The sequence below is a fragment of the Rousettus aegyptiacus genome, unplaced genomic scaffold, assembly GCF_014176215.1.
Source record: "Rousettus aegyptiacus isolate mRouAeg1 unplaced genomic scaffold, mRouAeg1.p scaffold_m13_p_3, whole genome shotgun sequence".
Classification (NCBI taxonomy): domain Eukaryota; kingdom Metazoa; phylum Chordata; class Mammalia; order Chiroptera; family Pteropodidae; genus Rousettus; species Rousettus aegyptiacus.
Window position 1 is genome coordinate 4,226,546 of NW_023416306.1, and position 27,982 is coordinate 4,254,527.

The window sequence follows — 27,982 nt, forward strand, 5'->3', positions numbered from 1 at the left end:
CTGGGCTGTCTGCCTTCCCCTGGCCCGGAGTCACCCCCCCGGCAGCCCCTCCACTTTGCCGGTCCAAACGCCCAGTGTTGTGGGGGCACAGAGAAGGACAGACGGTGCCCCTGGAACCCTTCCAGCAGACAAAGGGACTGTTTGGCTCTTTCTGAGATATGAGAGCAGCCCCCTCTGGCCCTCCCGACCGCCCCTCCCTCATTTCCACGGTGCCTGGAGATCCCATCTCCCGCCCAAGGCCTCTGGAGCGCGGCTGGCGCTAAAGGCTGCCAGGGCGGTGAGGCTCAGCTGCCTGTGGAGACTCTTGCCCCAAAGTGGCCAAGGCTGGTTCCCTGGAGTCCCCCACCCATCCACCCCGTGTCCCCATAGACACGGGAGGTCCCCAGTGGCCTTGGCTGCTGCGTCCTGCCTCATGGTTTCCTGGGGCAGCCAGAGCCCCGCCCCGGCATGGTCTCCTGCTTGTGGGAGGAGGGTGCAGATCCTGTACCACTGTCTGGGCCCAGCCAGTGAGGACGTCTTGATTTCCTGGCTGGCGGTGGGCTTGTACTACCCCCACCGCCAATTTCCAGGGACTCCAAAGTCCTAAGGCCCCTTAGGAGCGGGCCTGGAGGGTGGAGGCTGGGCCTGGAGGGGTTAGATGGCTATTACCGCATCTGCCCAGACTGCCCCCTGCTGGTGATTGTGGGTGCTGCCACCTGGGGGCAGGGGGAAGGGCAGGGCTGGGACACGCGATTTTAACCTGCTGCTCAACAACCTTGGAGCCCTGATGCGTCTGTTGTCCAGACCCTCCTACCACGGAGCTGTTTTTCCAAGTTCCCACCTATGGCGACCTGATGGAGTGGGGGGGGGGGGGCTTTGAGAGGGCCGGGAGGTCAGCCTGAGGAGCTTCCCAGAGGGCGGGCAGCACCAATGACCCCTCCTCAGGAAGGCACCTTTACAGGACACCTGAAGGCAGGCACATGGGAGAGGGTGGGGCTCAGCTCTCCCTTCCTCTCTCTCCCACCAAAGTTTGTGCTTCTGTAACCATCGGAGTTGGCCAGGGGCAGCAGGAGAGGCCACTGACTTGCCCTGAGACCTGGCCCTCTAGCTCTACCCGGTTGTCAGTGTTCAGCAAAGCCTTGCCGGACATCTGTGGGCCAGAGCCTGTTGCACAAGACCGAGTCTCTGCCCTCTCGGCACTCAGCTTGATGCAGAGGCAGCCAAGAAACAGGTGTTGCAGCCCAGCGTGACCAGGGCACTGACGGGCAGCCCAGGTGCAGGCAGCGCAGGGGGCAGTGGTGGGCGGAGAAGTAAGACGACCACACGTGTCTGGAAGGGAAGACCCCGGCCGGGCCCCCCTTCTCACCTTCTAGAAACCGAGAGAGCCACCCCGCCTGGGCCGCCGGGTCCCCCAGACGAGGAGCAGAGTGTGGGTGGGACCGAGGCCTCATCCCAGCGAGCTCCCCGCTCCCCCTGGACCGAGCCCCAGACTGGAGCTGGCTTCCGCTGCCAGCCGGGGAGTGCCAACCGCTGTTTAGAAAGTGCCAAGCGCTTTCTGATCTGTCATCAAACAAATTCCTGGTGAGTGCGATGTTAATGGATTCACAGATGTGCGCGTGTGTCAGGAGGCTCCTGCCAGGGCTTGGCAGACGAACAGACATGCCACAGCTCGGGCCTGGCAGGGGCATGGGCGAGGGCGGCCTTCAGGGGCCCAGAGTCAGTGTCTGGCTGGCCCAGAGACACCCATTTCTTCCTGCCTGAGGGCACCAGCCCTGCTCCCAGCCCAGGCCTGGCACCTCTGGGGGACATGGCCGCACCAAATGCTGGCTGAACGGGCACCAAACCCATCACGGCGATCGTGGTGGGGACAGCCAAGGCCAGCGCATCCCCTCTCCCAAAGGGCGCCCCTTCAGAGGCTGGGGCTGAGCACAGGCGGTCCCTGGACAGCCCAGGAGGCTGCCGCGAGCGAGGCAGACCTGGACCCACGCTGCAATGTTAGATAGGGGTGACCACAAGAAGAAGGGGGCGCTGGCACAGTCAGGGGAGAGGGACAGGAACGCCGTGACCTGACGGGTGACACACGTGCACAAAGGGTCACCTGGCACCACAGTCACTGTGGCCGGACCCTGACCCACGGAGCCCAATTTGATGGGCTGATGGTGGGGTGCCTGGGGCCCTCCTTGCCCCTTCCTTCCTCCTTTAATGGAGGAGAGGAACCAGGCAGGGGAGGGGTCTCTACACTGGGATCTTGAGGCAGTGTACTTACCCCCCACACCCCCCCCCCAACTTCTGACGGGTCCTGTTCACAAGCACAGGCAGGTGGTGTGGACTCAGCCAGCAGCCTCAGGCCTCCGCCACCCCCGCTCTGAGATAACCCAGAGGCTGCCCAGTTGGCCACTTGTGCTTCGGAGAATGGACGGGGCTGGGTTCCCACCCCGATGGCCTCAGCATAGTTAGCCGGAGATAAGGACAGAGCTGTGAGCAATTTCAAATTGCATTTTCCCTCTGCAGCTGCACGCAAATAGCCTTTGTGTCTGTCTGTCGTGGTGGAAGCAACAGTGCCCACCTCTTCCTGGTCCCTCCCACCCCCGCCGCCAATCACCCCCTCCCACACGCGCCTCTGGCTGGAGCCCTGGGAGCTGGGGGCCTTGTCACCCAGGATCCGGAGCATTAGTGAGGCGCGTCAGCAGGAACTGCCCGCCGCATCTGCCATGCCAGGAGGGGAGGGAGGAAGAGGGGTGCCATGTCTGCTGACTTGGAGGGACAGGGACGTGAGCAGGGCCCTCGGGCAGCTGCAGATCTCTGTCCTGTGGACTCAGAAGCGACATGCTGGCAGGAAGAGGCAGTGATGGATGCACTGAACCCAGAACAAAGACCACTAGACCTCGGCCCGAGCGGCCAGGACCTCTCTAAGGCCTCCGTTTCTTCGCCTGCTTGCAGGGAGAGGGCTGTCCCCAAACTCCAAGTGGGCCAAAGAGCTGGCAGGACTCGATAACCAGAGGGCTGAGGTGGGACCCGGGCAGGATTCTGGGGGGATGTGGAGTAAGAACCCGGCTCTGACCTGCACCTGGCCGTCCACATAAGGCTGGCTGGGTGTGGGACAGGAAGTGGGGTGCACCGGGGCCGGGGAGGGAGCCTGAGGGCCAGCACAGCTTTCTATGAACACGGCATGGTGTGCACCGGGCGCCAGTCTGGGCCGCGTGCACTTGGCATTGTGTGTGTTCCTGTCTCCAATAAAGTCTCGTGGTGACCCGGCTCAGGCCCCGCCTCCAAGCCTGCTCGGCGCCCAATCGGAGCAAGGCCGCGACCCGCTCCAGCTTCTGCATGGCTCCCCCAGGCTCCCCCACATTTCCCAGGTGGCTCTGAGCCCCAGGGGCCGCACGAAGTCCTTGGACAGAGCTGTTCCCCACCGAGCCTCCTCCTGCATGAACTACACCTGGGGCTGGGCTTCTGGGTGGGAACCTGGGCTGCTCTACCTGTGCCTCTCATCACGGTCCCCAGGGCAGAAACCATCCCTGCGGGTCTCCTGGGGCTGGGGCTGGGGAGTTCAGTATGAAGAACAACAGCCCCTATCGCTATTCATAAAACCAAGCTGAGGCCTAAGGACAAAGCCGTCCCTGAGTTTATTTACTGAGATCCAGTATTTATCGCATGCCTGCGTCAGAGGCCAGTGGGAAGTGGATGTGGACGTGTCCAGGCCTCGGGCCGAGTGCACGCCCAGCGTGTGTGGCAGACGGAGGCCTCTGTCTGTCTCTCTAGGGGACATTAGTCCCCACAGTGTCCTCTGCCCACAGGCGTACCGCCCAGCCTGCTCGGACAGCCGCACGTCGGGCCCACGGGGATGTCTGGGGATGGGATGCCGAGCCAGGCCACTGGAAGTGATGGAGGTGATCCTGGCCACCTGCCTCTCCACGGGCCACACCTGCCCCAGGTCGTGGCCCCGCCTGCCTGGGGCCCTCCCCTGTAGCCACCAAGCCTTCCCTGTGGTGGTCCCCTGGGCAGGAAGCTGCTCCGGCTCAGTGCACATGTCCAAACAGGAAGAATCAGTGACCTCTTAGAGCTGACGAAGGTGCTTGCGTTTTGCCACAAACGGCAACTGATACAGCGCAGGAAGAGGGTCCCCGTGGCAGGAGGGGCTCCGCCAGCACCCCCGGAAGCTCTGAGAGGGAGCGGCAGACCCAGGCAGCCCAGGCCCATGAAAAGGGTGCCGCCTGGGCTCTTGGACACCAGCAGCAGCCCACACCGGTCGGGTGGGTACCGTGCCGGCCCAACCCTGCTCAAGACCCCCCAAGATGTGGGCATTGCTGTGTGTCCCCAGTCAGGTGGAGAAAGGGAGGCTCAGAACATGACGGGCCTTGCCCAAGGTCACGGCTGGTTCGTGGTTGAGCGGGCATGGGACCCACGCGGGGCTGACGGGTGGGGGCTTCCGAGAGCCAAGGCGGGCCCTGGCTTGGCAGTGCGAGGCTACGTCACCCCAGCAGGTACTGCCCGTGCCCAGCCTCGGCCCCTGCACTGAGAAGCAAGGGCAGGCTGCTGAGCAGCTTGGACCTCCTAGGACATGGCCCCGACCCCTCCACCAGGACGGCTTCCCAGGGAACCTCACACCGGTGGCTTCCGGCCTGTAAGAAAGACGGTCCCCTGGCTCACAGCCTTCCCCCATTTCCCCCAACACCACGGAAAGCCTTCGCCAGGGAAGCCGGCTCCAGCAGATCCCGCTGCTCTGAGTCGCAGCTGCAGCCGGGCCCTGCCCATCTGCTGCTGCTGGAAGCCCTGAGTCTCCGTGGCGGCAGAAAGTGTCACAGTGTCACCGTTGTCACTGCCCCCAGCTGCTCCAGAGTGGGGGCTCGTTTCCTGGAGGGACCCCAGAGGCTTCGAGGAGCCCAGGAAACGCACATGAAAACAGTCTTTTGGGCCAGGTGTTCCGGGCACCTGGCAACACCCCAGAGCTGGGAAGTCTGGCCCTGAATCCAGCATCGTGCCTGGCTCCAGGCGGCTGGCTCCCGAGGGTGGGCGCAGTGCGGGTGGGCGCTGTGCTGAGGAATCGGTGGGCCACGTGGGGGCCTCGTCATCCTCTTCCCCAACCTTGCCCCGCCCCAAACCTGTGCCCAATGCTCAGGACTTTCAGTGGCCACTTGACAGAGCTACAGGCCCTGGTCCTTAAAGGGGCTCCGGGCAAGTGGCTGTTTTCACAGTGGAACCTCCCCCTCGAGCCCAGTGTGGCCGAGTGGAGCTTTTGTCCTGGGGGGAGGGGGGAGAGGAGAATGGAGAGGGGGAGCCCTCGGGGTTTGACCTCACTCCAGCCCTCCCCCCCACGCTCCAGAGCTGTCCTGGAGGAATTCCGCAGAGCACAGTTTGGGAACCCAAACCTCTCATTTTACATCCAGGGAAACTGAGGCACAGGGAAGGCAAGCGCCGGGCCCAAGGCCTCACAGCCCGTGATCCACCACAGGCCGTGCCCCATTGTTAGCAAGCTCCCAGCGTCATAACCAACCAGCACTAACGAGGGAGACAAAATTACACCACAGCCCCTCACACGCACGGGTGTATGCACGCACAGGTGTACGCACACACAGGTGCACGCACGCACGCACGCCGGCCCCTCGGTGACGGAGGCCGCCTTTGCACCTGCTCCCGCAGGCACACGGGTGCACCCTCGGCCTGCACCTGCAAGAAGCTGTCGCCTTCACCACGGGAGGCCAGAGCGCACCCTTTGGCCGGGCCCGAAGTCAGCCATGAGCTGGCTATCTGCCTTTTCTTGACCCCGCTCTTGCCAGACAAGGTCAAGGGGAACCACGGCTTCCTGCTGGGGGTGGAGCTAAGCACTCTCTTGAGCCATCGTCCCCCATGAGGAGGTAGACTGCAGCCCTTCCCTCAGGTTCCTGGGGGCAGGGAAGTGTCCATGACGCCCTCTCTGTGCCCACGGGGTGGTGGCCTCAGTCCCCATCCTGGCCTGAGAAGCCGTCCTCGGTGACTGCAGGGCGGCCGCAGCCTCATCCGAACGCGTGGAGGGGAAATCTAAGCCGAGGCGGGCGGGGGTTGGGGGGGAGGAGGACGGGCTGGGGTGTGACTGGACCGTGTCTGTACCTCCTGCTGGTCTCCCCACAGGCAGTCCTCAGGTGCAGAGGTGGGGGGGGGGGGGAGTGGGGATTGCTGGAGCTGAAGGCCTGTGGGTCAGCCAGAGGGGTGCCACCCACCGGCAAACACGTCCCTGCTTCCTTGTGATGGGTCCCCGCCTCCCCCTTGGAGCCTCTGCCACGCAGACCTTCCTGTGCCCGGAGCAGCCCCCAGGGGTGCTCTGTGACGACTCGCAGAGCAACCTCGGATGGATGAATCGTCACGAGGTGAGACAGGAGCAAGCCGCCGGCCAGCGGCCGCGCCCAGACCGGAGCAGACGCGCGGCCTGCCACGCGGGCCCCTCCGTGAGGGTGCCGTGCAGGTGGCATGCGATGCTCCCCGCTCGCACCCGTGAGCTCGCCTGGGGAAAGGCGCCTGGGAGCAAGTGGCCAGGGGGTGACAAATACTGGTGTCATCCCCCATGGGTGACAACTGACACCCAGCCCTTGTCGAGTCCCGCGGTGGCCTAACAGCCTCGTCATCTCCGTGATGTATCTCTGTGGCCGGAGAGGTGGTGTGGCCACTCTCAGCTGAGGGTCAGAAAGCAAGGCATCCGGCCGCCCCGGGGAGAGCCGGCAGTGTTGACCTCCGCTCGCCTGTCCGTCTTTTCCCGAATGGGCGCAGGCACGAGCCAGGCCCTGGGCCTGAGAGAGGAGCTGCCCAGGGCGGGGCTGTGGGCTCCTTCCACCGCCTCCGGTAGGGAGGTGTCCACGGCCCGGTTCAGCCTGTTGGCACCGAACACCCCGCGCGAGGCTCCGGCCCGGGCAGACTGCGGCACCGAGCAGCCGCTCACCTAACTCGACCAGAGGCAGTCGCTGGCTTCACGGCGCCTGTCGTCCCGAGCCTGGGGGGTGGCCCGGCCGCAGGTGTGAGGGACGCAGACGCCGCGGAGAGTGAGGCGAGCCTGACAAAGGCAGAACCGTAAGGGTCAGTGAGGGGGGGCGGGGCACCAACGCCTCCCCCGAGGGGCTTGACGGTCTGCCCGAGACTCAGTTAATGACGCTGCCCGCTGTCCTCCGAATGAGGCGGGCCTCTGGGCAAAGGGCGGCCCGTCGGCCCCTCTCATCAGACCACGTCTTGTTTGCACGGCCCCCTCCTTCGCCACCAGAGTCCCCAATGGAATCCCAGGGTCAGGAATGTGCAGCAATCAGAGCACACAGTGGGCGACAGGTCCACCCCGGGGACCTACATAAGGCAGGGATCGTCAGGAGCCACACCTCCTGGACGAGAGCCCAGAGGAGCCTGTCCACAGCAGGGTGAGTACGGCTGCTCCGCACCCGCAGGAACCCCGCTCAGGCCCTCATCCGGGTCAGGAGCTGGGCGGGGGCAGTCTCAGGGCTGGGGAGGCCCGGGGAGGTAACAGTGGCCCCTCATCGTGCAGCCCAGAGGTGGCCAGAGCTGCTGCCCAGGGCTCGACCCCCGGCCTTCCACCCTGTGCTCTTTCTGCCACGTCCTGGATGTTTGGGTCTGAAAACCTGACTTACTTTGGGGCCCGGTTTTCAGTGGCAAGTGTCTCAAGCTTCCACCAGGATCTTGAAGGGGTCCATGACCCTCTAAAAGGGGAGAAGGGCCACTTCTTCCAGGTGGGATCGCCCGTTGGCAGTGCAGCAGGGGGGCGGGGACAGCTGTGGAGAGCCCCCCGCCCTGTCCCGGCGGCCTCACGGGCTTTCCCGAAGCAGCCCCGGGGACGGGCAGCTTAGGAGGGCTGGATTTGGGTGAAGAGGAGGGCCGCTTCGTGATTTCTGCAAAGCTTTCTGGCAGAGCTCACTGTGAAATGTCTTCAAGGGAGCCATTTCTGGAGAGCACTCACCCGTGCCATCGTCTCCAGAAGCTCTGCATGCCAGCTTCCGTCCTCCTCGAAGGACCGGCCAGCTCTGACTCGCCACGGTCGTTAGTTACCAGAAAGGCTTCTTGTGCGAGGGAACGAGCGGTCACTGCTGAGGCAGGGGCGCGTCAGGAAGCTCTAGTCTGGCTGCAGATCCCATGGACCCCCATCCACGCAGCAAGCAATTCCCAGGTCAAGCTCGGTTCGACCTGGGATTGCATGCCAGCCCTGTCACTTAAAAGCTGTTGAGGTCTTGGGCACATCACCGGCTTGAGCCTGCTGCCTCCTGTTAACGGGGTAATATCTCCTGGATGTGATCCCACAGGCCTGGCGAGCCGAGAAGCACCTGGCCATTAGAATCAGGAGTCTCAGGGCCTTCCCTTTCTAGCCGTGTGGCCCAGGCACAGTCTTAGTCTTTCCGAAAGGTGTACCGTGAAGACAAAGTGCAGCCATGCACACAGATGGGGCTTAATAGAGACTGACACCCCGGCCAGGTTTACACGCTCCCCTCCAGTCGGGTGTGAGTTAGACCGGATACATCAAATTCGTTCCCTGCTTTCACGAGCAACTCATTTCCACATTAGAGACGTTTGTAGAGTCCCAGCTAAACAGCTCAGCCGGACCTATTTATTATCAAGTCGAAAACTAAGAGAGATTGATGCTATTAACTTTCTACCCTGCGGCTCTGAGATGATTGGCCAAGAGCCGATAATTACAATAAAGGAAGAACGAAGCCCATCTGGCCCGCTTTCCCAGGCGGCCTGCGTGACGCTGAGAGCCGTCCCGGCGGTGGTGGGATCACAGTGCTGAGCTGCCACGGCCATCAAGCCCAGAGACTGCAGGAGAGGGAGCTGCAGCCTGATTGGCACAATCAGCTCCTGAGCCCGCTAAGAAAATGAAGGCCCGGGCTCCCCACGTAGTGACACTTCATGCTGCTTGCAAGCTGGGCTCGGCTGAGCCACCGGCCCGGGCCTTTGACGGCTGCCCAGGCCCTGGGAGGCACTGTTGCCTAGTGCTGTGCACGGCCCACACGGCAGCCTGTAACTTCCCCTCTCCTTCCTCTGACCAGATGGTAAGCCCCTACCTCCTGTCCTGCCTCCTCCTGCTGCCGCTGCGCACCTGCTTCCCTCTGCTGGGCAGAGAAAAGCCCATGGACGCCGCCGTGGGTGGCATCGAAGGCGAAACGAGCCGGGCTGGGGGACACCGAGGCCACTTCCCGTGGGGCTCCTCGCCGTGGCCCAGAGCTCCACACCCGCACGCCCTGCTCAGCACCGCCATGGAGCTGCAGATGTCGGGCAGAGCGCACGCCGGCTTCAGGCTCCGGGTCGGGAGGCAGGATGATGGCGGCGAGACCGCCAGCTTCCCTCTGGCTGATGGCGACAAGGCTAGTGGCCCACTGGGGACCCTGGCTGAGGAGCTCAATGGCTACAGCAGGAAGAAAGGTGGCTTCAGCTTCCGCTTTGGCCGGCGGCGGCGAAGGGCCAGGGCACCCTGGGGAGGGTTTCGTCCTGGGTCCTCCCCGCCGCCCCCCACCCACTTCCTCTCCACAAGCCTCAAAGACCCTGAGAAGACGTGGCTATTCTTGTGATGAATAAGCAGTAGGACTGGTTGGGTGGGTGCTCACTTTTGATTTTCAACTTTGCTGAAGCAAAAACTTGGGTAGTGTCAAAAAGAGGTGACCCAAAGCAAGCTGTGCCTGGGGTAAGATGACGCCACCATGGCAGCTCACCGACCCCAGGACCAGCCCCCTGGCCCCGCGGCGTGGGGCCCAGGGTGCCGCGGGGCCACGGACAGGAACGGGGTGGAGGGCAGGCAGACCGAGTGACTGCGGTGGGCTGATCAAAGTTCTGACAGTCTCCACAGGGACGTCTGTAGCTGACCTCTGAAGAGAAACTGTGAGTGGGTGCATTCCACTGGGTACAGAGTAGAGTTCTGGAAGTTGAAACCGAAAAAACAAAATCCTGTTCTCCGCCCCATTAGCACACGATCCCTCCGGCAAGAAAACTCTGCCGTGGTGTCGGGATGCTGTTCAGAACCAGCTGCCCACCCTTCCGGTGACTGTCCCCCTCAACGGTGCGGTGTTTGTCAAGCCAGGTGTCTCGTGGGACGTGAGCAAAGAATCCATTTTTGCTATAGCAAGGCTGTGTTTCAAATGGTAGGAATGTGAATGTGTTCTATGGATCTTTGGAAATAAAAGTTGTAAACTGCAAAGCTGTAACAAGCAGCTCGCCTGGCTCTTGCCCACAGGTCCTCTGTGCACTAGGAACTTCGCTTTCCTGAGCCGCCAGTGCCTCCACTCCGGGGAGATGGAAATTGGGTTGCACCTCTCCCGGCATCCCCTTAATTGGCAGTTGGTAAAATGCCCATGGTCCAAGGTACAGGGAGACAGACAGGGTGTATTTTCCTCCTGCACTTGACTGCTCTCTCCCTGGCTTTCTCCAAGCAAGGACCGTTCTGAAAACGCCTTCTCTGCCTGAGGGACATCAGTGCCCAGCCCCGGGGGCCAGGCAGAGCCCCTTCCTAACGCTGCTCTGGCATGTCCTGCGTCCCATCTCGTGTCAGACACGGCAGTCTGATACGGCTTCCTCCCAGGCTGGCTTCAACTGCTGAGATGAGACCCTGTATTGATGTTACTATGGCAACATCTCCCCGCCTCCTTTCAAGCTGCTGTTTGTCTCTGTTCACAATTGAATGATTTTCCACTGAGCTGTCACAATTAATTGCTGGATTTTTATTAGCCTTTCAGAACCACACTGGGCTGGTCGCAGCTTGACCCCTTGGAGCATTTCACAGTGTTTCCGTTGTTAGTGACTGAACAGCAGCAGCTCTCAGTCCTCGGCAGCTAGAAAGCCACTTCATTAAGTCAAGCTGACTGGGGAGCAGAACTGGGGGGTGAGACGGGACGGGAACACGGGAGTCAGAACACCCCCTTATGTTAAAGCGAGCTGCCTTCTCCCGGGGCCCCTCACGGCTGCTCGCCTGTGCCCTGGTACCTATGCCCTGGGGCTCAGAGCTGCTGATGGGGACCGGACAGGGACATGGAGCCTGGAAAGCACATCATAGTCTTTGGCCTCCACTACTGTCCAAGAAAGGGGTGGCCTAGGATGCCTCCTGCTCATGTAATGTGACAGTCCGAGGGGGAAGGAACACATCCTCGGATCTTCATCCACTGGTAACACACACTCGCCCTCAAGCCATGGAGGGCAAACCTCAAGAAAGTGAGCCCCAGTGCTTGTCCACGAACGACAGCTCTGGTGCCAAGAAGGTTTGTCACAGGGTGGCTGGGTGAAGTGCGTGCAATTCCAGCCCGGGCTGTCTCCCCTGGGTGTGCGCTTGTCCCCGCTGTAAGGCGGGGGGGGCCACCAATCAGCTTCCCTCAGCTCGTTCACCCGGGGGACTTGCTCATCAAAGACCGAGCGCAACCCAGACCGAAGGCAGAGGGAGGCCGTGCAGCACGGTCTCCTGGCTGAGCCTCACCGGCAGTTTCTACTGCTAGAAAATAGGAATACACTTAAAAACAAAAAAAAAGAAAAAAAGAAAAGCATGCTGCTCCCATGGTCACTAATTATAAGACTTGGTGGCCACCAAAGCTGAGACATCCCTGCGTGTTTACATATACTGAGGGAGTGCCCTGGCTGGTTTTTAATTTAGTTGGATTAAATTAACCTCCGTGGAGAAATCTGAGATGAAGAGGGGCGCGGGAGGGCCTTCAAAGGCGTGAGCATCCGTCATTAAGCTTCCATCGTTAAACAAAAATCAACAACAAAGCTACTCTTTCCAGCTGCCAGTACACGCGGGCGCAATAATCCTGAACATCAAAACCATCGAGCGGCTAAGGGCCCTGATTTGTTAAACGGAGTCCCACTACCGGGACTAATCTCCTCTTTAACCCCCGCCCACTGCCAGCCCCGCCGGCTGCCCCGTCATGCTCAGCCCCTGCTCCCTCCTGGGCGGGGGTCGCTCTCCACAGCAGCGCAGGGGAGACTCCTCGGAATCACTGATCCGGGAGCAGAGACAGCCCCCGAGAGGTCCGAGGTCGCCCTCCCGCAGAGCAGACATCTGAGAGCGGTCAGCGTCCACTCCTCGTGTTCGCTCTGAACACAAGTCCTCACCTTGGGTGCACACGCGACTGGGTGGGGGATGCTCCTGCCTGTATTTTCCTATGTGTCTGAAATAGTAATGAAAATGTTTAAGAAAAAAGAGACTTACAAGGGGCAGCAAGCCGTCAGGTAGCTGCTGCGGTCAACGAAGAGACACCTTGTCCCGATGTGGCCCCAGGGCTGGGGACGCGCCGGGCAGGGAGTCTGGGCCCTGTCCTGAATGCTGGGTGGCCACCAGGGGTGAGGGCAGGCATGGACAGGGCCGCCGTGGCCGGTCAGTCTTGCCCACCTCGTTTATGTGCCAGGACCATGTTTAGCAATTGATTGTGTCACCCAGCGTGGGGATGCCACCTCTGAAACGTGTCGACACCGAGAAGCAGGGCCAACGACACTTCCCGACCTCTCTCCCATGAGGGGGGGAGCCCGGCCCGGAGCCGTCGTGCTGGGGCCCTCTGCACTGGCGCGCGTTAGTCTTCACACAGCGGCTGTACGCTGGCGCACTGTGTGGCCTGGGGCGCACTGCCTCACACCTGAGCCCTGCCCTCCTCGTGAGAGAGGAGGAACGGCTCATAAAAAATGGCGCGAGCGTTTCCCGTGGGAATGCAGAGCCCGTCCGCAGAACAGCGGAAAGCACTCGCGTGGGCTGGAACTTTGAGAAAGCTTTCGCTAGAACGTTCACGCACATCGAGAACGTGCTCCAATTCTAAGTGTGCAGTCTGAAGCCTTCTCACCAAGTGACACACCTGGTAGCCGGCAGCACCCAGACTACGCACCAGAGCTCTGCCTGCCCCCCAGGGCTCCCTTGTGCCCCGACCTGGAACGACCCCCTCCCCCGTTACCCTCCACCCTGACTGCCACCACCACAGCCCACGCTAGCCGCGCCCGTCTAAACAAAGGGAAGCGTCGGTGTCGCCGGTCTGGCTGGCTGGCTGCCTCTGCCCAACACTGCACTTGTGAGACTTGCTCGCGGGGCAGCAGGTCACCCCACTGCCCTCGGTCTATCTACTACATGAACACATGACGTGCTCACCCTTCTGCTGGCGACATCGCATCACGTTCAGTTTGGGGATCTTAAAGTGCTTTTCAATTTTTAAAAAATATTTTGACGAGTACTCATCTCTCATGACAATAACCCACAGCAGTGCTGGCCCTTCGGGAGGCCTTGGCCCTCGGGAGCTCCCAGGTTCCTGACCTTGAGGGCGGGAGGCCACGTTAACTGAAAACTGTTTCTAGGGCACAGACTGGCGTCTTCTGGGGCCAGATCCAGCTTGCATTAAGCTCTCAGAGGATTCTGTGACCTAGCTCAGGGGACATACAGGGAAGATTATTTGGCAGGTCTTCTGAGACCCTTATTTGACGTGGTACAGCTGCCAAGGTGATGGCTGTGAGACACCTATGACCGGACAGACACCCTCGATGCTTAGCGCCAGGAACCTGGGGTACCGCGCCCAGAGGCCGCCGCGATCAGTCCATATCTGGCACGGAGGAAGCAGCCGTCGCTCCCGGCTGTCTCTACGATCACTCCGCGTCTTCTCTCAGACTCGAGGGTTGTCACTCAGGGAAGACCGCTGCCTGTGGAGAAGCCCAGACGTAGAAGGCCTGGTGCCGTTTCGGTTTGACCACTCGCAGGCTCCGCGGCCCCGGCGACCACACTCCGGCGATGCCAGCAGCCCCCGCCCCGGGCGGGGCCTTCGCCTGCCAACCGGGGTGCTGCGCGTCTCCCCGAGATGGCCGTGGAGCGTCGCTGAACCGCGCTCTTCCCCGCGCCCTGGTGAGCAGCGTCTGTATCCGCGGACAAGCCGCCGACTTAATCAGCATCATTGCCGGAGCATGCCACGTCCCCCCCCCCCGACTTCCACTTCCCAAGTTGTCGGCTGGTGTCAGAGGGGACAGAGATGAGCGAGCGTCGGCGCTGCCACCCCCGAAGGCCCCGTGCCGGGGGCTGCGAGAGGCTGAGGCAGGCCCGGACGGCACACCCCGCGCCTCCGCGTCCAAAGTAGATTCCCAGGGTGCCGAACACCAGGGAGGGGCGCTTCGAGGGCCGAGGGCGGCGGCGGCAGGGGAGCGCGGGGGCAGAGCGCGCGAGCGCACCCCGGGAGCGATGAGCTTTCAGGCCAGTGCGGCATCAGGACATCACATCCGCCCACGGCGATGACGCGGTCACAGTGTGACAGTGGCCCGGCCCTCGGGCTGCTCCTTTCCCAGCCAGACGCGGCCCGCGTGGCAGCCCAGCCCCTCCTCAGTGCCGCCGACAGGAGCCGGGCCGCTGGTGAGCAAGCGGCAAGGGCGCGGCAAGGGCCTGGGCCGAGGGCCCGGAGCCTGCGATGGCCGTCGCTGCCCGGGACGCAGGGCGCCGCCGCCAGCTGGCACAGCCGCCCCGGGGCGCGCCGCGCACGCCACCGCGCCGGACGGGGAAGCGTCACAGACCACGGAAACCCGCCCCGGCTCTGACGTTGTAAACATTTATTTAAAAAATACTACGGAGGAGAGATGTGGATTCAAAAACACAGTCATGTACAGAAACAAAATGTATTGAACAACAAAAAGACGCCAAAGGCATTCGAGAAGAAAGGATAGTGGAAAAGTATTTACACGTCATTTATAAAAGAGCAAGTCTACGAGAGTGTAATACCAAAGTATAAATGCAAAATATAGTGGCACATCACGTGGAGACGAGTCCCTCACGGAAACGGGAGGCGGGAACCCGGCTGGGTGCTGCTTTGCCGGCAAGGCCGCTGGCGGTGTTCTAGCGCCCCCCTCAGGCTGCGCGGCGCAGCGGGCTGGGGGCCGAGAGGCGATGCGCTGTGAGAACAGCATGAGACGGTCCAGAGGAAACCATCTCTACCAGAAAAATAAAACACACGTTTAGGTGAGTAGCGTAAAAATCGGGCCTGTGTGAGGTCACGGGTGTGAGAAGGTGTGAGGAACAAAAGGTGGTCTTCTTCTGTTTTTTTTTTTTTTTCAAGGGTTGTTTCTGGGCCCAGAGTAAGGCCCTGGCAGGTGCCTGCCCACTTCAGTAGCTGCTCTAGGTCAAGGTCGAGGAGACCTGGGCCCTGCCCCACGCGCCTGGTCCCAGGCTGCCGGCGGAGAGTACACCAAGGCCTGCTCTTCAAGACACTTTCTAGGGTTTCAGTTGTTTGTGGTTTTCTTCATCCCTGATGACCCCGACACGAACATGAGGCTAAGTGCTGGTCGTGGTGATTAAGTAAGATGTTTGCCCACAGGGTGCAGCTGACACCGGTTGGGGCGCTGGGGCCCCCGTCCTTTTCCTCCTGTTTGCATGCTGGCGCCCGACGCCGGGTTCGGAGGTGGCTGTGCTGAAGGCAGAGCTTTGAAATGCTTCGAGAACTTCGGAAAACTGAAGGCTGGCTTGTCACGAAGGAGAGTCCTGCAAGAACTTCCTTTGTCTTAGAGGAGTACAGGGAAGGGAGAGATCAGTCAGAAATAAGACCGAGTGCCTTTCAGGACACCTGGCAGTCTGAAAGGAAAGTAACCCTGGGTCCAGGGCAGACCCGCGCCGGCCCAGCCCCATGCCAGCTGGGTACCACCCGACAAGCCCGCTCTGCCACCTCCCCTGCCCCAGCGTGCTGGACAGCGACCCTGCTGACCCCTGGGACGCAAGCTTTCCATCCAGGATCAGCAGTGCGTGTCACGGCGGAGTGAGGAGCTGGGCTTGAGGAGCTGCAGAGAAGGGAGGGCAGGACACTCCCCCTCACCATGGCCCCCAGATTCTCCACCTGTCCTGGGACCCACACACTGACTGGTATCAGCACCCTGCTTAACCCCCAAATCCAGAGCTGTCCTTCGCACGAGGAACCGGCGAGGGTGCCAGCACCGCGGTGGGGAGGGCAGTGACCGGCGGGCGTGGCCTCCCGGGACATCGTCCTGGACAGGGCACGAGGGGGTTGCAGGGACAGGCTGCCTCGACCAGGTGGGTAGGGGGGACAGTTCCCAGGGCCTTGGGTGACACAGCTCCCGTCCAGGGCACTCGTTCTTGGGGGAGATGAGGAAGGCATAGCCAGAAGGAAGCCTCCAGAAAGACAGCCAGGAAGGAATGCTCGCCCGCCTTCCCGGCAGGCCGAGGAGCGGTCTGGAGGTGCTCCGGGCAGGGGCCGGCGTGCCGACTGCGGCCCGCCGAGCGGACTCCACAGACAGCACTCGGGGCAGAGACGGTGCCAGGAGCCCAGGCTGAGGAGGGGAAAGCGCAGGAGGACAGGGTGGTGGAGGACAGCTGGTGCCCCACGGTGGCCCGCACCTGCTGGGCCACAGTCCCTGCGCACTGGTCTCGTGTCGGCCACCTCCTCAGGCACGGGGAGCCCTCACACGCCGCAGGCGGCTCCAGCTGGCCTGACGCCCGGCTCCTGCTACCTCTGTACAATGTCACTGATCTCCTTCACGGAGCTGAGGAGTTTGCTGAAGTCCTGAGTGGCCGCCGGGCCACTGCCAGCTGTTGCTGGGCAGATCTGAAGCTCCCGGAGATTATTCTCCAGTTTGTTGATGGCCTCGCGGAAGGCAAACTTGTTCCTCATTTGCTGGATGGAGTCCACGTAGCTCACGCAGAACGTGTAGAGGTTCTTACCGGCTTCCAGCACGGCGCTGTGGCTGGCCATCTGCTCGGAGTTCCTGGAGATGGCCAGGCACAGGGCCTCGGTGCTGTCCAGGACCACGCCCTTGGTGATGGCGCCACTGGCGATTCGCTCGGGAGGCTGGCGGGTTTTCCGGAGAGACACGCGGGTCGATATGAGCGGGATGAAGGCGGTGGAGGATGGCTGGTCCCCGGCCAGGGCAGAGGATGCTGACGGCAGAGCGGAGGCAGCTGGGGCGGGGCTGGTCGGGGTCCCCAGCGGCTTGGTGGATGACTGGGGCTTCGGCATGGCCGGGAGCGCGGGCTTTTTGCCGCCCTCTCCCGGCTGGCTAGGTCTGCCAGCGTCACTGTTCACAGCGTCCACAACCACGGCCGGGGGTTTCGCCTTCCCACTGGCGCCGGCCTCCCCGGCTGCCTCCGGGCCCGGGCTCTGAGAGGACTTCCCCGCTTTGCCGACAGAGACGGGTGGTGGGGGCGGCGGGGCAGGTTTGAGCTTGGACAACTTCCCCTTGTCTCTCCCTGGGGACTCGGAGGAGGCCTTGTGCCTCCTCACTCTGGACTCCTCGGCAGGGGCCTTGCCGGCCCCTCCAGACGCGCCTGGCCCTGCTCTGCTGGTGAGGGGCACCGGCTCGGCTGCGGCAGGTGTCCCCAAGGCACTGGACTTCCCGGCCTCTTCCTTGTGGGGGACACCAGAGGAAGGGGCCAGCACGGCCTGCCTGCGCAGGAGTTTTGGCGTCAGGCTGGGCGGGCTGGAGCCTGGGCTAGACTCCGCCGCATCTCGGAAGACGTCGTCGGCCGCTTCCTCCGTCTTTTTCACCAGCCTGGGCGGGGGCGTCACTGTGCCTCTGGTCACCTGGTCAGGTCTGTTCTCACTTGCCCGCTTTCGAGGCAGCGCTGGCTTCTCACTTTTGTGCCCTCCGAAAGTGGACGAGTCGAACTGCCTGCCCGTGGACGGCAGGTCCCGCGGCAGTGTGACGGACTTCCACTCTGTGTCCTTGGCCCCGTGGGGCACGCAGGAGGCAGAGCAGGACCTCAGGAAGCGTTTGCTGGAGCTGATGCCACTCTCTTCTTCGCTGGCTGCTAACCGGCTGCTGGTCAGCGTGATGGACTTTTTCCACAGGTGGGGAGACCGGAAGCCTGTGCCCCCCGACTCCCGGAAGGCTCCATTGGGGACACCAGCCCCGATGCTGGGCTTTGGGGACTTGAGCGGCTCGGCCGTGTCCGGGGCTGGGAGCGCTAGCGCCCCGTTGCTGATTTCGCGGGCCTCGTCCTCACTGGCCCCCTTGCGCTCGGGCTGGCCGTCCATCTCCCGGAAGGAGCTGCTGCGTTTGGGGGGCGTTGGGGCTGTTTTCTTCTTCTTCTTGATCAGGGCGCTAAACAAGTTGGTCTTTTTGTCTTTGGGGAGAAGGCGTTCATCTTCATTGAGGCCACCATCCTGGGGACCGCGCTCTTTTCGAGGGAGCAGAGGAGAGACAGCAGGCTCGTGGTCCAGAGGATCTGAAACACAGAGGGGAAGCTTAACAAGTCCAGACTAAAGGCTCCTGAGTGCATGAGAAACCTCGGGCTGGCCGCCTGGTCTCTACAGTGACGCGGCCACAGGCCTGGGTGCGACTCTGAAAGGCCTGGTGGGACGACTAGCTCTGCCTCTCACAGCCACGAGGCCTGGGCAGGGTACTTCTTCCTCCCATCCTCAGCTTGCTCGTCTATAAAATGGAGGATGATAAAACCAATCCAAAGCCCTTTGGGAGAATGTAATACAATACTGAACATGGAGCATTTGTCACAGCTCTTAGAATGAAATTTCTTAATAACTGTTGTCACTGTTAGTATTCTTATTAGGAGACGCTCAGGTCTCTCTCCTTGAAGATAACGCAAGAAGCAGCTGGACTGTCCCTGGCCTCCTCATCCCTGTACTGGTTTCCCCCACTATCTGGTGAGCAGAAACCATGACGAGACCGAGCAGAGGGTTGGAACCTGTGCCTCTCAGAGCAGCAGCTGGTGCAGCAGGTTCCTGCGAGGTGTGACCTGGAGGGAACGAGACGCATCCCATGGTGATAATGGGCTATTAGGCTGGAGAACCAAGAAGGGGTAACCTTTCAAATTTTTTAAATGGGCATTCTTTAAATCTGAATAATAGCTCCTAAAGAAAACTTTCTAGTGTTGCCAAGCTCCTAATACTGAATGACAGACTTCTCCCTCAGGGGGCAGCTGCAAGGAGAGAGGAGGTTTTCCATCACCTGCGTAACTCAGAGCACAAAGGGCATCTGACGCGGGGAAAGCCGAAACTGCAAGCCAGAGTAAGACAGCGAAGAAGGTAAAATTCTAATGAATTGTGCATCTAGCTCTATTTCAGTGCTACACAGCTAAATGACACTGCTGACTTGTCATGAGATTACATATCAAACTCTCAGGTGAACATGCACAGGCATAAACGGACACGACTGCTCACCCCTGCCCTTTGCCTAAGCCCCAAGCTTCCACGGCAGCTTCTCCTGCTTCCCAGCGCTCAACTACCTGAAATCACAGCAACTAACAGAAGAACGAAGGGTCCAAGGTTCTGGACTGTCTACCTGCCATGGCCTCCAAAGCGGGGTGAATGACATGACCCATGAGGGTGAGGGTGGGGAAATAAAGCATTATAATATGAATATGTTTCCTATGTTAAATAACCTTTTAAGTGTATATTTTTGGTATATTTTATGTTATACTTAATACATTCATGCAGTAATACATGTATATACTTTACACATACATGTATGTATAGGCTGCTTGTTCGGCTTTTTATTAGTGAGTATGTGATAAAAAATTGGGGCATCATGGCTCTGTAGATTCTGCTATGGCTACACATCCTTGAATTCTTGCTTCATCTGTCCCTTCGCACTCAGTCTGTGGTCTATCAGAGCCTCCCAGGAGCCTCTACGAACCAAGGCTGGCCCTCCTCAGTTGGCCTGCAGTGGAACCCGGACTTCTGGGGTTTTGTGGGGCAGGGAACAACTGCCACACAAGAGCAGCCTAACCCCAAACAGAGCCTGGCACACCGGAAGCACTCATCGATGCCTGCTAACATGGCTCCTGACAACATCCTGAGACCCCTCCTGAACCACTCCCATTCTCCCTTGCTCTACGCGGGGACCAGAGAGGACACCAGCTCCGTGCCACAGGTGTCTCCTGGTTCCGTCAGTCAGTCCCAGTGAGCCTTTCACATCGCTGCTTTCACAACAAGCCGCTCTTCGTCTGGTACAATATTTATTACTGTTGCATCTGCCTTGCAAGAACCACGAGGATTGTGAATAATACATGAAAAGGCGGGTTCCTTTTCCACAGGTTTCATGAGCACCTCTGCCTATTTGACGGAAGTAACTGCCAAAGCTACTCGCGCTCCTAATGATGCCCGGAGGGAGGGGCGGAGTGCTGCAGGGAGCTGAGAAGCCTCCCCGCACCACTGGACCACCTTCGTGGGACGCGCCTGCCCTTCCGTGCCGGTGCCCCTCAAAGGGCAGGCACATCTCACTGCTTCCCATTGGCCACACGGGCCCCGAGGGCGTCGACGGCCCTGGGCCTGAGGTGGGGAAGGGGCTGGGACGTACCAGGCTCTCCCGGGGCCTTGGAGTGGGGTGTCTCAGGCACGTCGGTGGAGTCTTTGTGTTCTGCAGCTCTCCTGGAGGTTCTGGTCTTGGTGGGCAGCTCTGGAGCCTGCAGCAAAGTACTGGCAACCCCTCGCATGCCTTTTTTCCCCAGCTCCTTTTCCACTTCTAAGACCCACCAAAAAAAGACAAAAACAAAAACACAAAAAACCAGCAGCCATCAGTAATGGTCTCATTTGGGTATGTTGGCTTTTTCTTTTTAAAATAACAGCTGTCAACTACATAGTTATGGAAAATAGATAAAAATGCTGAAAAAAAAAAAAGCAATTAGTCCTTTTCATAATTCCGCAGGGCTACAAGAGACAGAGTTCCACACTCAATGCCTCTGCCCAGCTTTCCGGTCTCAGAGAACTTGTTGGCTCGCGCGCTACTACCCGGAAGTGAACTAAAGGCCCAGAGTTGGAGTCCCTCCCTCCTACCCTAAACCTTTCAGCCCACTGCAGGCATCCCGGGGACAGACGGCCAGGCCACTTTACCATCTGATATGCTGGACTCCTGGAACATTGTTTCAAAGGCTTGGTGGATTTCAGCAAAGGATGGCCGGTCGGAGGGATTCCACTGCCAACCTGGACAGACGAGACCCAAGTCAGACCACCCACGAGGCCTTGCTGACAGCGTGGGGCTAGCAATTCTCACGGAAAAGTCTAGAAACAAAAGGAGCATTCCCACTCCTGCTACCCATCTTTTGTTGTGACAAGTAAAAATGATAATGTCATTGTGCCTTATTACAAACATTAAGAATCTGAAAAAAACTTTAGATATCAGCAGCAATATGGATTGTGAAACTCGAGAGAGACGTTGACAGCCAGACTACATTTACAAATACATTTCCCAACCCGATTCTAGCAAGTACATAAAATTACTGCACCAAATAGCACCTCCTCCCTTACCCTTACTTTGTGGTTATCAAAGTCCAAAATCCTCATCAGTCAGGAAATGCTAATCAAAACAAGATTAAAATGAGGATTAAGAACTGACCAGGCCCAGTGTTGGTGAGGATACAGAGTCACTCACATGTACTTCTGGTGGGAGTACAAATTGGTCCAATCTTTTTTGGAAAACAATTTGGTAAAACCTATCAAAATTTATGAGGTACATAGATAGCTCTTTGAGCCGACAGCTCAACTTTTAGCAGTACCGGCACAGTGTGCAGAGACATATGGAGAGGGTGTCCACTCCTGCCTTGTTTACAACGGCGAAACCCAAATAAATGTGTAAGACAGCCAAATGTTCATCAAAAGAGGGCTGGAAGAATGAATGATCCATTTAACAGGATGCTAAACAGCTAGGCAAAAATAAGAGGAGAGAGATATCTTGGGATTATGGACGTGGACAGACAGGTCTGTCCATTGCTCAGTGGAAAAAGAATTGCAAGAATGATTATATATATAATAAAACCAACTAGATAAATGTCCCCTGGAGCATGTACCTGTTACGGCAGGTTTAAAGGCAGGTCCAGGAATCTATTTTTATTAATAAGAAATCCAAGTTTGGTATCCTTCAATCCCAACTGTGCATTAAAAAACAAACAAAACGCCCTCGCACATAAACAAACACTGAAAAAAAGTCCGCACGCTGTTCCATTCGTTGCTCTGAAGACTGGGAATGAAGAGAGGAAATGGAACACTAATTTTCTTACTTTGCGGACGCACCCCTGCACGGCATGTGCTAAAAGCCCACACACAGTTTTTAGAACGTTCAGGGGAAGGCTCACATGCTCGCATGAGTTCGTAGACCTTCTCTGGGCAGCCTTCTGGGCGCTCCATGCGATAGTCTTTCTCCAGCAGCTCATACACCTGCGACAGGTCAATTCCCGGGTAAGGTGACATGCCATAGGTAGCGATTTCCCAAAGCAATACTCCAAATGCTAGAAGAAAGAAAAAGGTGATTGAAAAAGTGTTCAGTACACTGCACGTACAATTGGTTACCTGTGCAGCAGACATCAGAAGTTACACCCTCAGAAGCAGGCCAGGCACTGACATTTCACCAGGCTCTTAACTACCAACAGCCCAGGACAGTTTACTCACCCCCCAGACGAGAACACGCTGAAGGGGAGAAGGGAGCTGGCTGAGCAGCCCCTCCAGGGTCTCTGAGGTAACGTGGCCCTCTTGCTGACACCCACGGTGGACAATCTACAGCTGGAAGTTAGGAGGCCATTTCTACTCCCAGCTCTGTGACCAACTAGCTATGTGCCCAAGACATCCCACCTCTCCCTGCTGGGTATATGAGATTATCGCCAAGGCCCCTCCCAACTCTAAAAATTTCATAAAAATCTTATGAAATCTTAGTACAGCCCTGAAACTCCAGATCCCGTTCAAGGAAGCAGGGCCCTTGGAGAAGTGGGTGGGTCAGGTGTACAGCAGGGAATGACGCCAGGGCATCTTATCATTCCAGATGGCACAGATGCTATCGAAGACTATGAGGGTCTCATCAAAAGGGCCAGGAGCAACGTGAGGTTGCCACTGGCCAAAGACGAGACAATTTGCATACCAATAAGGAAAATAACTGCCGTGGATTAAAACACATCAAGTATATTTAAACACGTAATATATATGAGACTTCATAATAGTATCACACACAAAAATAAGTCCGACAAAAACCTATTTGGTCACCATTGTAAGCTTATTAAGAAACCAACTCATTAATGTGAAAACTGGCAAATAATGGCAAGAAAGCAAACATTTATCCTGCCTTTCCTATGTTAACTATACCAAGTAACCAAATAGTGGATGAAGGAAAGCTTCTTCTGACAGAAGGACTGAGCTAATTAAAAAATAAAAAAGGACACAATTAGAGAACTACCGTTTGGCAACCGCTAATAAAACAGTGGATCTAGGCACTGGGTATTGGTAACTGCTAAAATCGTGAGAAAGAGAGAAAACCGAGCATTAGGTACCTATTGATGAAAAAGCACACCACTGCCCATGAAGAACTCTTAACTAAAAGAAAAAAAAAAGTCAAACCTGAATACGATCAAGCTGTCTAGATCCAACTATCCATTTACCAGGAATACTGAAGAGAGAGAAACATATTAAATCACACCACAGGGATACAATGAGCAAAATCCAGAATGCGGGAAAATTTAAAGGACAAGTGACAGGATTGCTTCGACAAATAAACAGCAAGAAAAATAAGAGACAGGGAGAGAACTTACAGATCAGTCTTGAGGGACATATCAATTAATCACATTGTGTGAACCACTGGATCTTGATCCAAATGGATTGTAAAATAAAAATATGACTTTTCCGATTCGACTGGAAATTTGAACACTAACTGGATATTTGATAATATTCAGAAATCACTGTCAATTTTTGGAGGAACGATGTGGTTATAAGAATAAAAAAAACATCTTTAGGAGACTCATTTAAGAAATATTTGTGGACAATATGATATGTGAGACATGTTTCAAAATAAGGGTCAGGTGGGTGGGCGGGACACAGAGGATAAGGGGGCACGGAGAGGGGCCAAAGTAGCAAAGCGGGTGACAGGGGTGCGCAGGGCTCGGGCCAGGCAGCTCTGTCTTCAGTGTGCATTCGCAACCGGCCGTAATAAAAAGTTCTTTAAAGAAGAAAGAGAATGTGGTCACACGCGGCTTCAGAGGGCAGTATCTCATTTAAATCCCAAACCAAACCACACGGCGTTCCGTGCACAGAGGAACCCTACAAACTCAAGTTGCAAATTTAGAATGGAGATGAAAATGGCAAGTAAAAAAAAAAAAGTTACTCTGATTACTTCAGAAGAAAAAGCTCACTTTTACTTCACTTTGGAGATACAACAGGGAAGAAAGGTTTTTAAACAACAACAAAAAAAGGAGAATTAAGTAATGAAAAATAAAGGCAATGAGAGAGCAAGAGGAGGCAGTGGGAGAGCCAGGAGGACGAACAGGAGGCGGAGCCCCGCCGGGGCGGGCGAAGTCAGGACGGAGCGGCAGCGCTTACCCCAGACGTCGGACTTGATGGAGAACTTGTTGTAGGCCAGGCTTTCGGGCGCGGTCCACTTGATCGGGAACTTGGCCCCGGCGTGGGCCGTGTAGGTATCTCCTGTCATTAACCTGCTCAGGCCGAAATCAGCCACCTTCACCAAGTGGTTTTCCCCTACCAGGCAGTTTCGGGCAGCAAGATCTCTGGGAAAGGAACAAGAAGTTCGTCCATGAGACGTCCTGGCTAGCTGTCCGCTGTTCAGCTTCACGAACCCCCTGCCACCGAAGAAAGGGGCAACACGGACAATGCCCACCCCTCAGCACCCACCTGGTGAGAGGGGGGCGCTGGGAGCGGGCTCTCTGGCCCTGTGACCTGGGGCACGTTAATTAATTACCCGGGACTCAGCCACCTCATCCGTAAAATGAAGATGATAACATCTACTTCTTAGGGTTGTTGTGAGGAGGAATTAATTAATATGTGAAGTGCTTCAACCGACGCTTGGAGAATAGTAAGTGTCATCGAAGTGTCTGGTTATTACTGCTCTGCGCCAGGAACCGGGAATGAACGTACAGGTCAGTCCTCGGCCGTGAGCCACTGCCATTGGAGCGAGTCTCTGCCTGTCCTGTCCAGACCTGTGACGGGCCCACAGCATTCTTTACCTAAGCTGCGTTTCCCGCTTTCCTCTTTCTTCCTGATGCCTATCCAAACGTATCCTAAAAATTCTCTCCTGTATAATTAGCTTCCTCTCGCCTACTGATTCCCTGTCGGGAATCTAATCCCTGGTTCGTGGATGTCGACCATGAAATCGCAGGGTGAACTGAAATGGAGGGATGAGAGGCGGGAGTGGCGACGGCGACAGCTGCATCAGACGGCGTGATCATCGGCGATCAGAAAGGAACTACGCACAGAAGAGCTGTGCCTGACAGGACTTCACTAAAGCACTCTAAGTTTGCCCACGTAAAGAGGGAACGGACCAGCCGGGCAAGGCAAACCAGATGTCAAGAAATCTCAATTCACAGCCTCAGAGGGTTCACTTTCTTGAGTGACAGGAACATCTGATCAGGCTCTCACGGGGCACAGAAAGTCTGTCTTACAAGGAACCGCCAGCATTTCACACATGCTACCCCCGTCCTCACTACGGAAGCTCGTGTCCAGGTTTCATACTTAAGTTAATTGGGCAGGAAAGGTCACAGCGGTGGCGTGGAGAACATCTTGTATAAAAGACTCTGGCAAAGCCCATCAGGCTCTGCCTCGCACAGGCTGTCACTTTGCTAGGAAGCCATTTCCACCAGCAAAGAATGCGAAGACCAAGATAATTGTGGCACACCTAAAGGTCAAAACACTCCAGGCTTTACAACAGCAAAGACGCTTAATTCAGAACCACATACGCGCAATTCTGACAATTGTGGAAACACCGCTGAACCAGATGACAGCAAGTTAAGTGGAGAACGAAATGATAATAAAGAGAAGGGAGGGGAAAATCACGCAACGCAGATACAAAGCCCGGGCCCTGGCTGTTACCACACATTTATATAAAAGAGACGCCAACTGCTCCCGGGAAGAGGCCCCGCGACGCACGCCGGGCCCGCAGGAACCATGAGCGCGCTGCTCCAGGGCAGCTGTGGCCACCGGGAAGGAGGCCTTTTATGAATCCTTTAATGTTCCACTTACTCCAAAATGGTTCCGAAGCGAAACATTTCTTGCCCCAGGGACTAACTGCTCTGTTGGTCCACAGTCCAGGCCTGGCTGAATCTGGCCCTAGATGCACACCCTGAGCTGCCAAGGTCAGGAACCCAGCGTCCGCCTTTGTTCCGAGGTCTAATAAGTTGCCAGCACTAAAGCTGGAGGCTGAGCCGCGAGACCGCAGAGGCCGGGGCTCTTGCAGGAGGATGCGCAGGCCCCACGCTCACTCCACGGCTCGGCGGGGAGGGCTGTCACCAGCCGCCTACCTGTGGATGAAGTTTTTCTTCTCCAGGTACTCCATGGCTGACGAGATCTGCGTGGCCATGTACAGCAGCACCACAGCGTTCACCTCCTGCCGGTTACACTCTCTCAGGTAATCCAACAGGTTGCCATAGGTCATGAACTCAGTGATTATATAGAACGGGGGCTCCCGGGTGCAGACCCCTGCCAACAAGACATTGAGGGCTTCGGGGTGCTGCTCCACCCCCGACTGGACAAACACCAAAGGGGACTGGAACTGAAGGGGACAGGCTTTTGAAATGGAGTCACGCTCGGCGCTGAAGGCTGGGCCCCGCTTCTGAAGAAGGTTGCGAGCACTCGTGACTTGAGACTGTGTCTCTGTGGGAGGGACACGGCCACGCTCTTTTCTCCTTCTTAAGCCAACGACCTTAAACAGGAAGAGGCTGCCACTGAGTTTCAGAAGCAAAGGCCAGGAGCACAGAGAATGGCCCGAACTGCTGTTGGTTTCCCCCTAAGTGGTTATGTCTTCTTATAGAATCTCTTTAGTGAAAGAACTCTTAAAAATTAAGTTTCAGAAGCCAATCTGCGACTTGTATTTGACTGCTTTAGGTATCAATTTAAGGAAATAAAGTTCTCTCTCACACAGACACGCACGCACACGGTCCTACACGGGCCTCCTTTAACAGAGGGCTGAGTGCTGGTAGATGACGCATGCCCGGATCGGAGACCTGAGCATAGCGAGCCATCCGTCTCCTCTCCGACAGCACCTGTACCACCCCGAGGGTCGCAGTCAAAGGCCCTCTCGTCCGCGCTCCACACTCACCGAGCAACTGCACTAGGTTCGGGTGCTTGATCTCTTTCATCACTGCAGCTTCTTTCAAGAACTCTTCCACCTCCATGGTGTCCTCCTACAGAAAAAAAAGGTGGGGAAATTATTTCAGCAAGGGATGTGTGCGTGTGAGGGGAGGTATGGCGGGGTGGTTAACACGAACTGGAGCTTTGGCAAACAAGCATCCCGGCCCATCAGGTTCGGCCAGCGCATTGCTCTGGACTGGTTCAAAGGCAGCCGATCACCATCTCAATGGCACAATGAACTGCCTCTTTGGGGCTGAACTTCTGAATTCTCGCCCAGGGCAATGTCGAAGTTGGTTTGTATCCGTTGTTGTTGGTGACCTCCTTCTGGAGGCTGCTACGTGGACTGTACCTGTTTCCGTCACCGTCACCGTGTGGAGCCTGCAGGTGGGGGAGGTGTGCACAGGTGTACACTACAAACATGGCACTGGTTCCCTAAAGGACAGCTGGCTTGCAAGGGGTCTTAAAATGCCTAACACATACACAGAAAGATCACCTGAAGAATCTGAAATGTACCCGATTTAAGAGAAGAGACTGACGACACCAACAGGTATTGCACTGTCAAAGAACAACGACGCCTCCAAACACGGCAGAAACGGAGGACGCGGGACTGCTTACGGATGTGGTGTCATGGGGCTCCTAATGAAGCTGTCCCCACTCTCTGTTGGGTCAATTACTCCGTTTCTAAAATAGTCCTCGCTAGCAGCTTCCCTAACGAGAGCCACAAGCGTCATCGGTAGCAAGTTCAGCGTCTGAATGCTGAGGAGAGACAAAGATATTGGTGATAGTTCCACATTTCCTCATGTATTTTCGGACTTGGCTCCAGTCCGCGGCCGTGGCGCCTGGCCCTGCAGTAAGGAGGCCCTGTTACACGAGCACCGGGCTGTGGCTTGCGTCAGGCAAGCGTCTCTGTGACTTAAAGAACCCACTGTCCTCTGAACTGACCATCAAAATAAGCAGCAGGTGGTGGTAAACAGCATGGTCTGTTTGCTGCGAGAACCTAGCTACAAAGGCCAACGAGGGAAGTGAGATACCACCCT

The 27,982-nt window shown here is 57.6% G+C and overlaps 2 protein-coding genes across 3 annotated transcripts in view; one reads left to right on the forward strand and one right to left on the reverse strand.

Moving 5' to 3' along the window:
- Window positions 1-8,813: 8,813 nt before the first annotated feature.
- On the forward strand, window positions 8,814-9,506 carry LOC107504551 (pyroglutamylated RFamide peptide). Its single transcript, XM_036218168.1, has one exon. It carries the CDS (start codon window positions 8,814-8,816, stop codon window positions 9,504-9,506), a length of 693 nt encoding a protein of 230 aa, XP_036074061.1.
- Window positions 9,507-15,568: 6,062 nt separating this feature from the next.
- The window catches only part of ABL1 (ABL proto-oncogene 1, non-receptor tyrosine kinase), a 106,045-nt gene continuing 93,631 nt past the window's right edge, over window positions 15,569-27,982 (reverse strand). For both annotated transcript variants that reach the window (XM_016133842.2, XM_016133843.2), the window contains exons 5-11: window positions 26,914-26,998; window positions 26,117-26,294; window positions 24,186-24,370; window positions 21,962-22,114; window positions 20,724-20,813; window positions 20,191-20,355; window positions 15,569-18,100 (exon numbers count right to left, since the gene is read on the reverse strand). In XM_016133842.2, coding sequence (XP_015989328.2) covers window positions 16,383-18,100; window positions 20,191-20,355; window positions 20,724-20,813; window positions 21,962-22,114; window positions 24,186-24,370; window positions 26,117-26,294; window positions 26,914-26,998 — 2,574 coding nt within the window. In that variant the 3' untranslated portion in view covers window positions 15,569-16,382. The remainder of the gene's footprint in view (window positions 18,101-20,190; window positions 20,356-20,723; window positions 20,814-21,961; window positions 22,115-24,185; window positions 24,371-26,116; window positions 26,295-26,913; window positions 26,999-27,982) is intronic.

Excerpts from the sequence above, each read along its gene's own strand:
- LOC107504551 (XM_036218168.1), top strand. The coding sequence starts at position 8,814 with ATGAAGGCCCGGGCTCCCCACGTAGTGACACTTCATGCTGCTTGCAAG.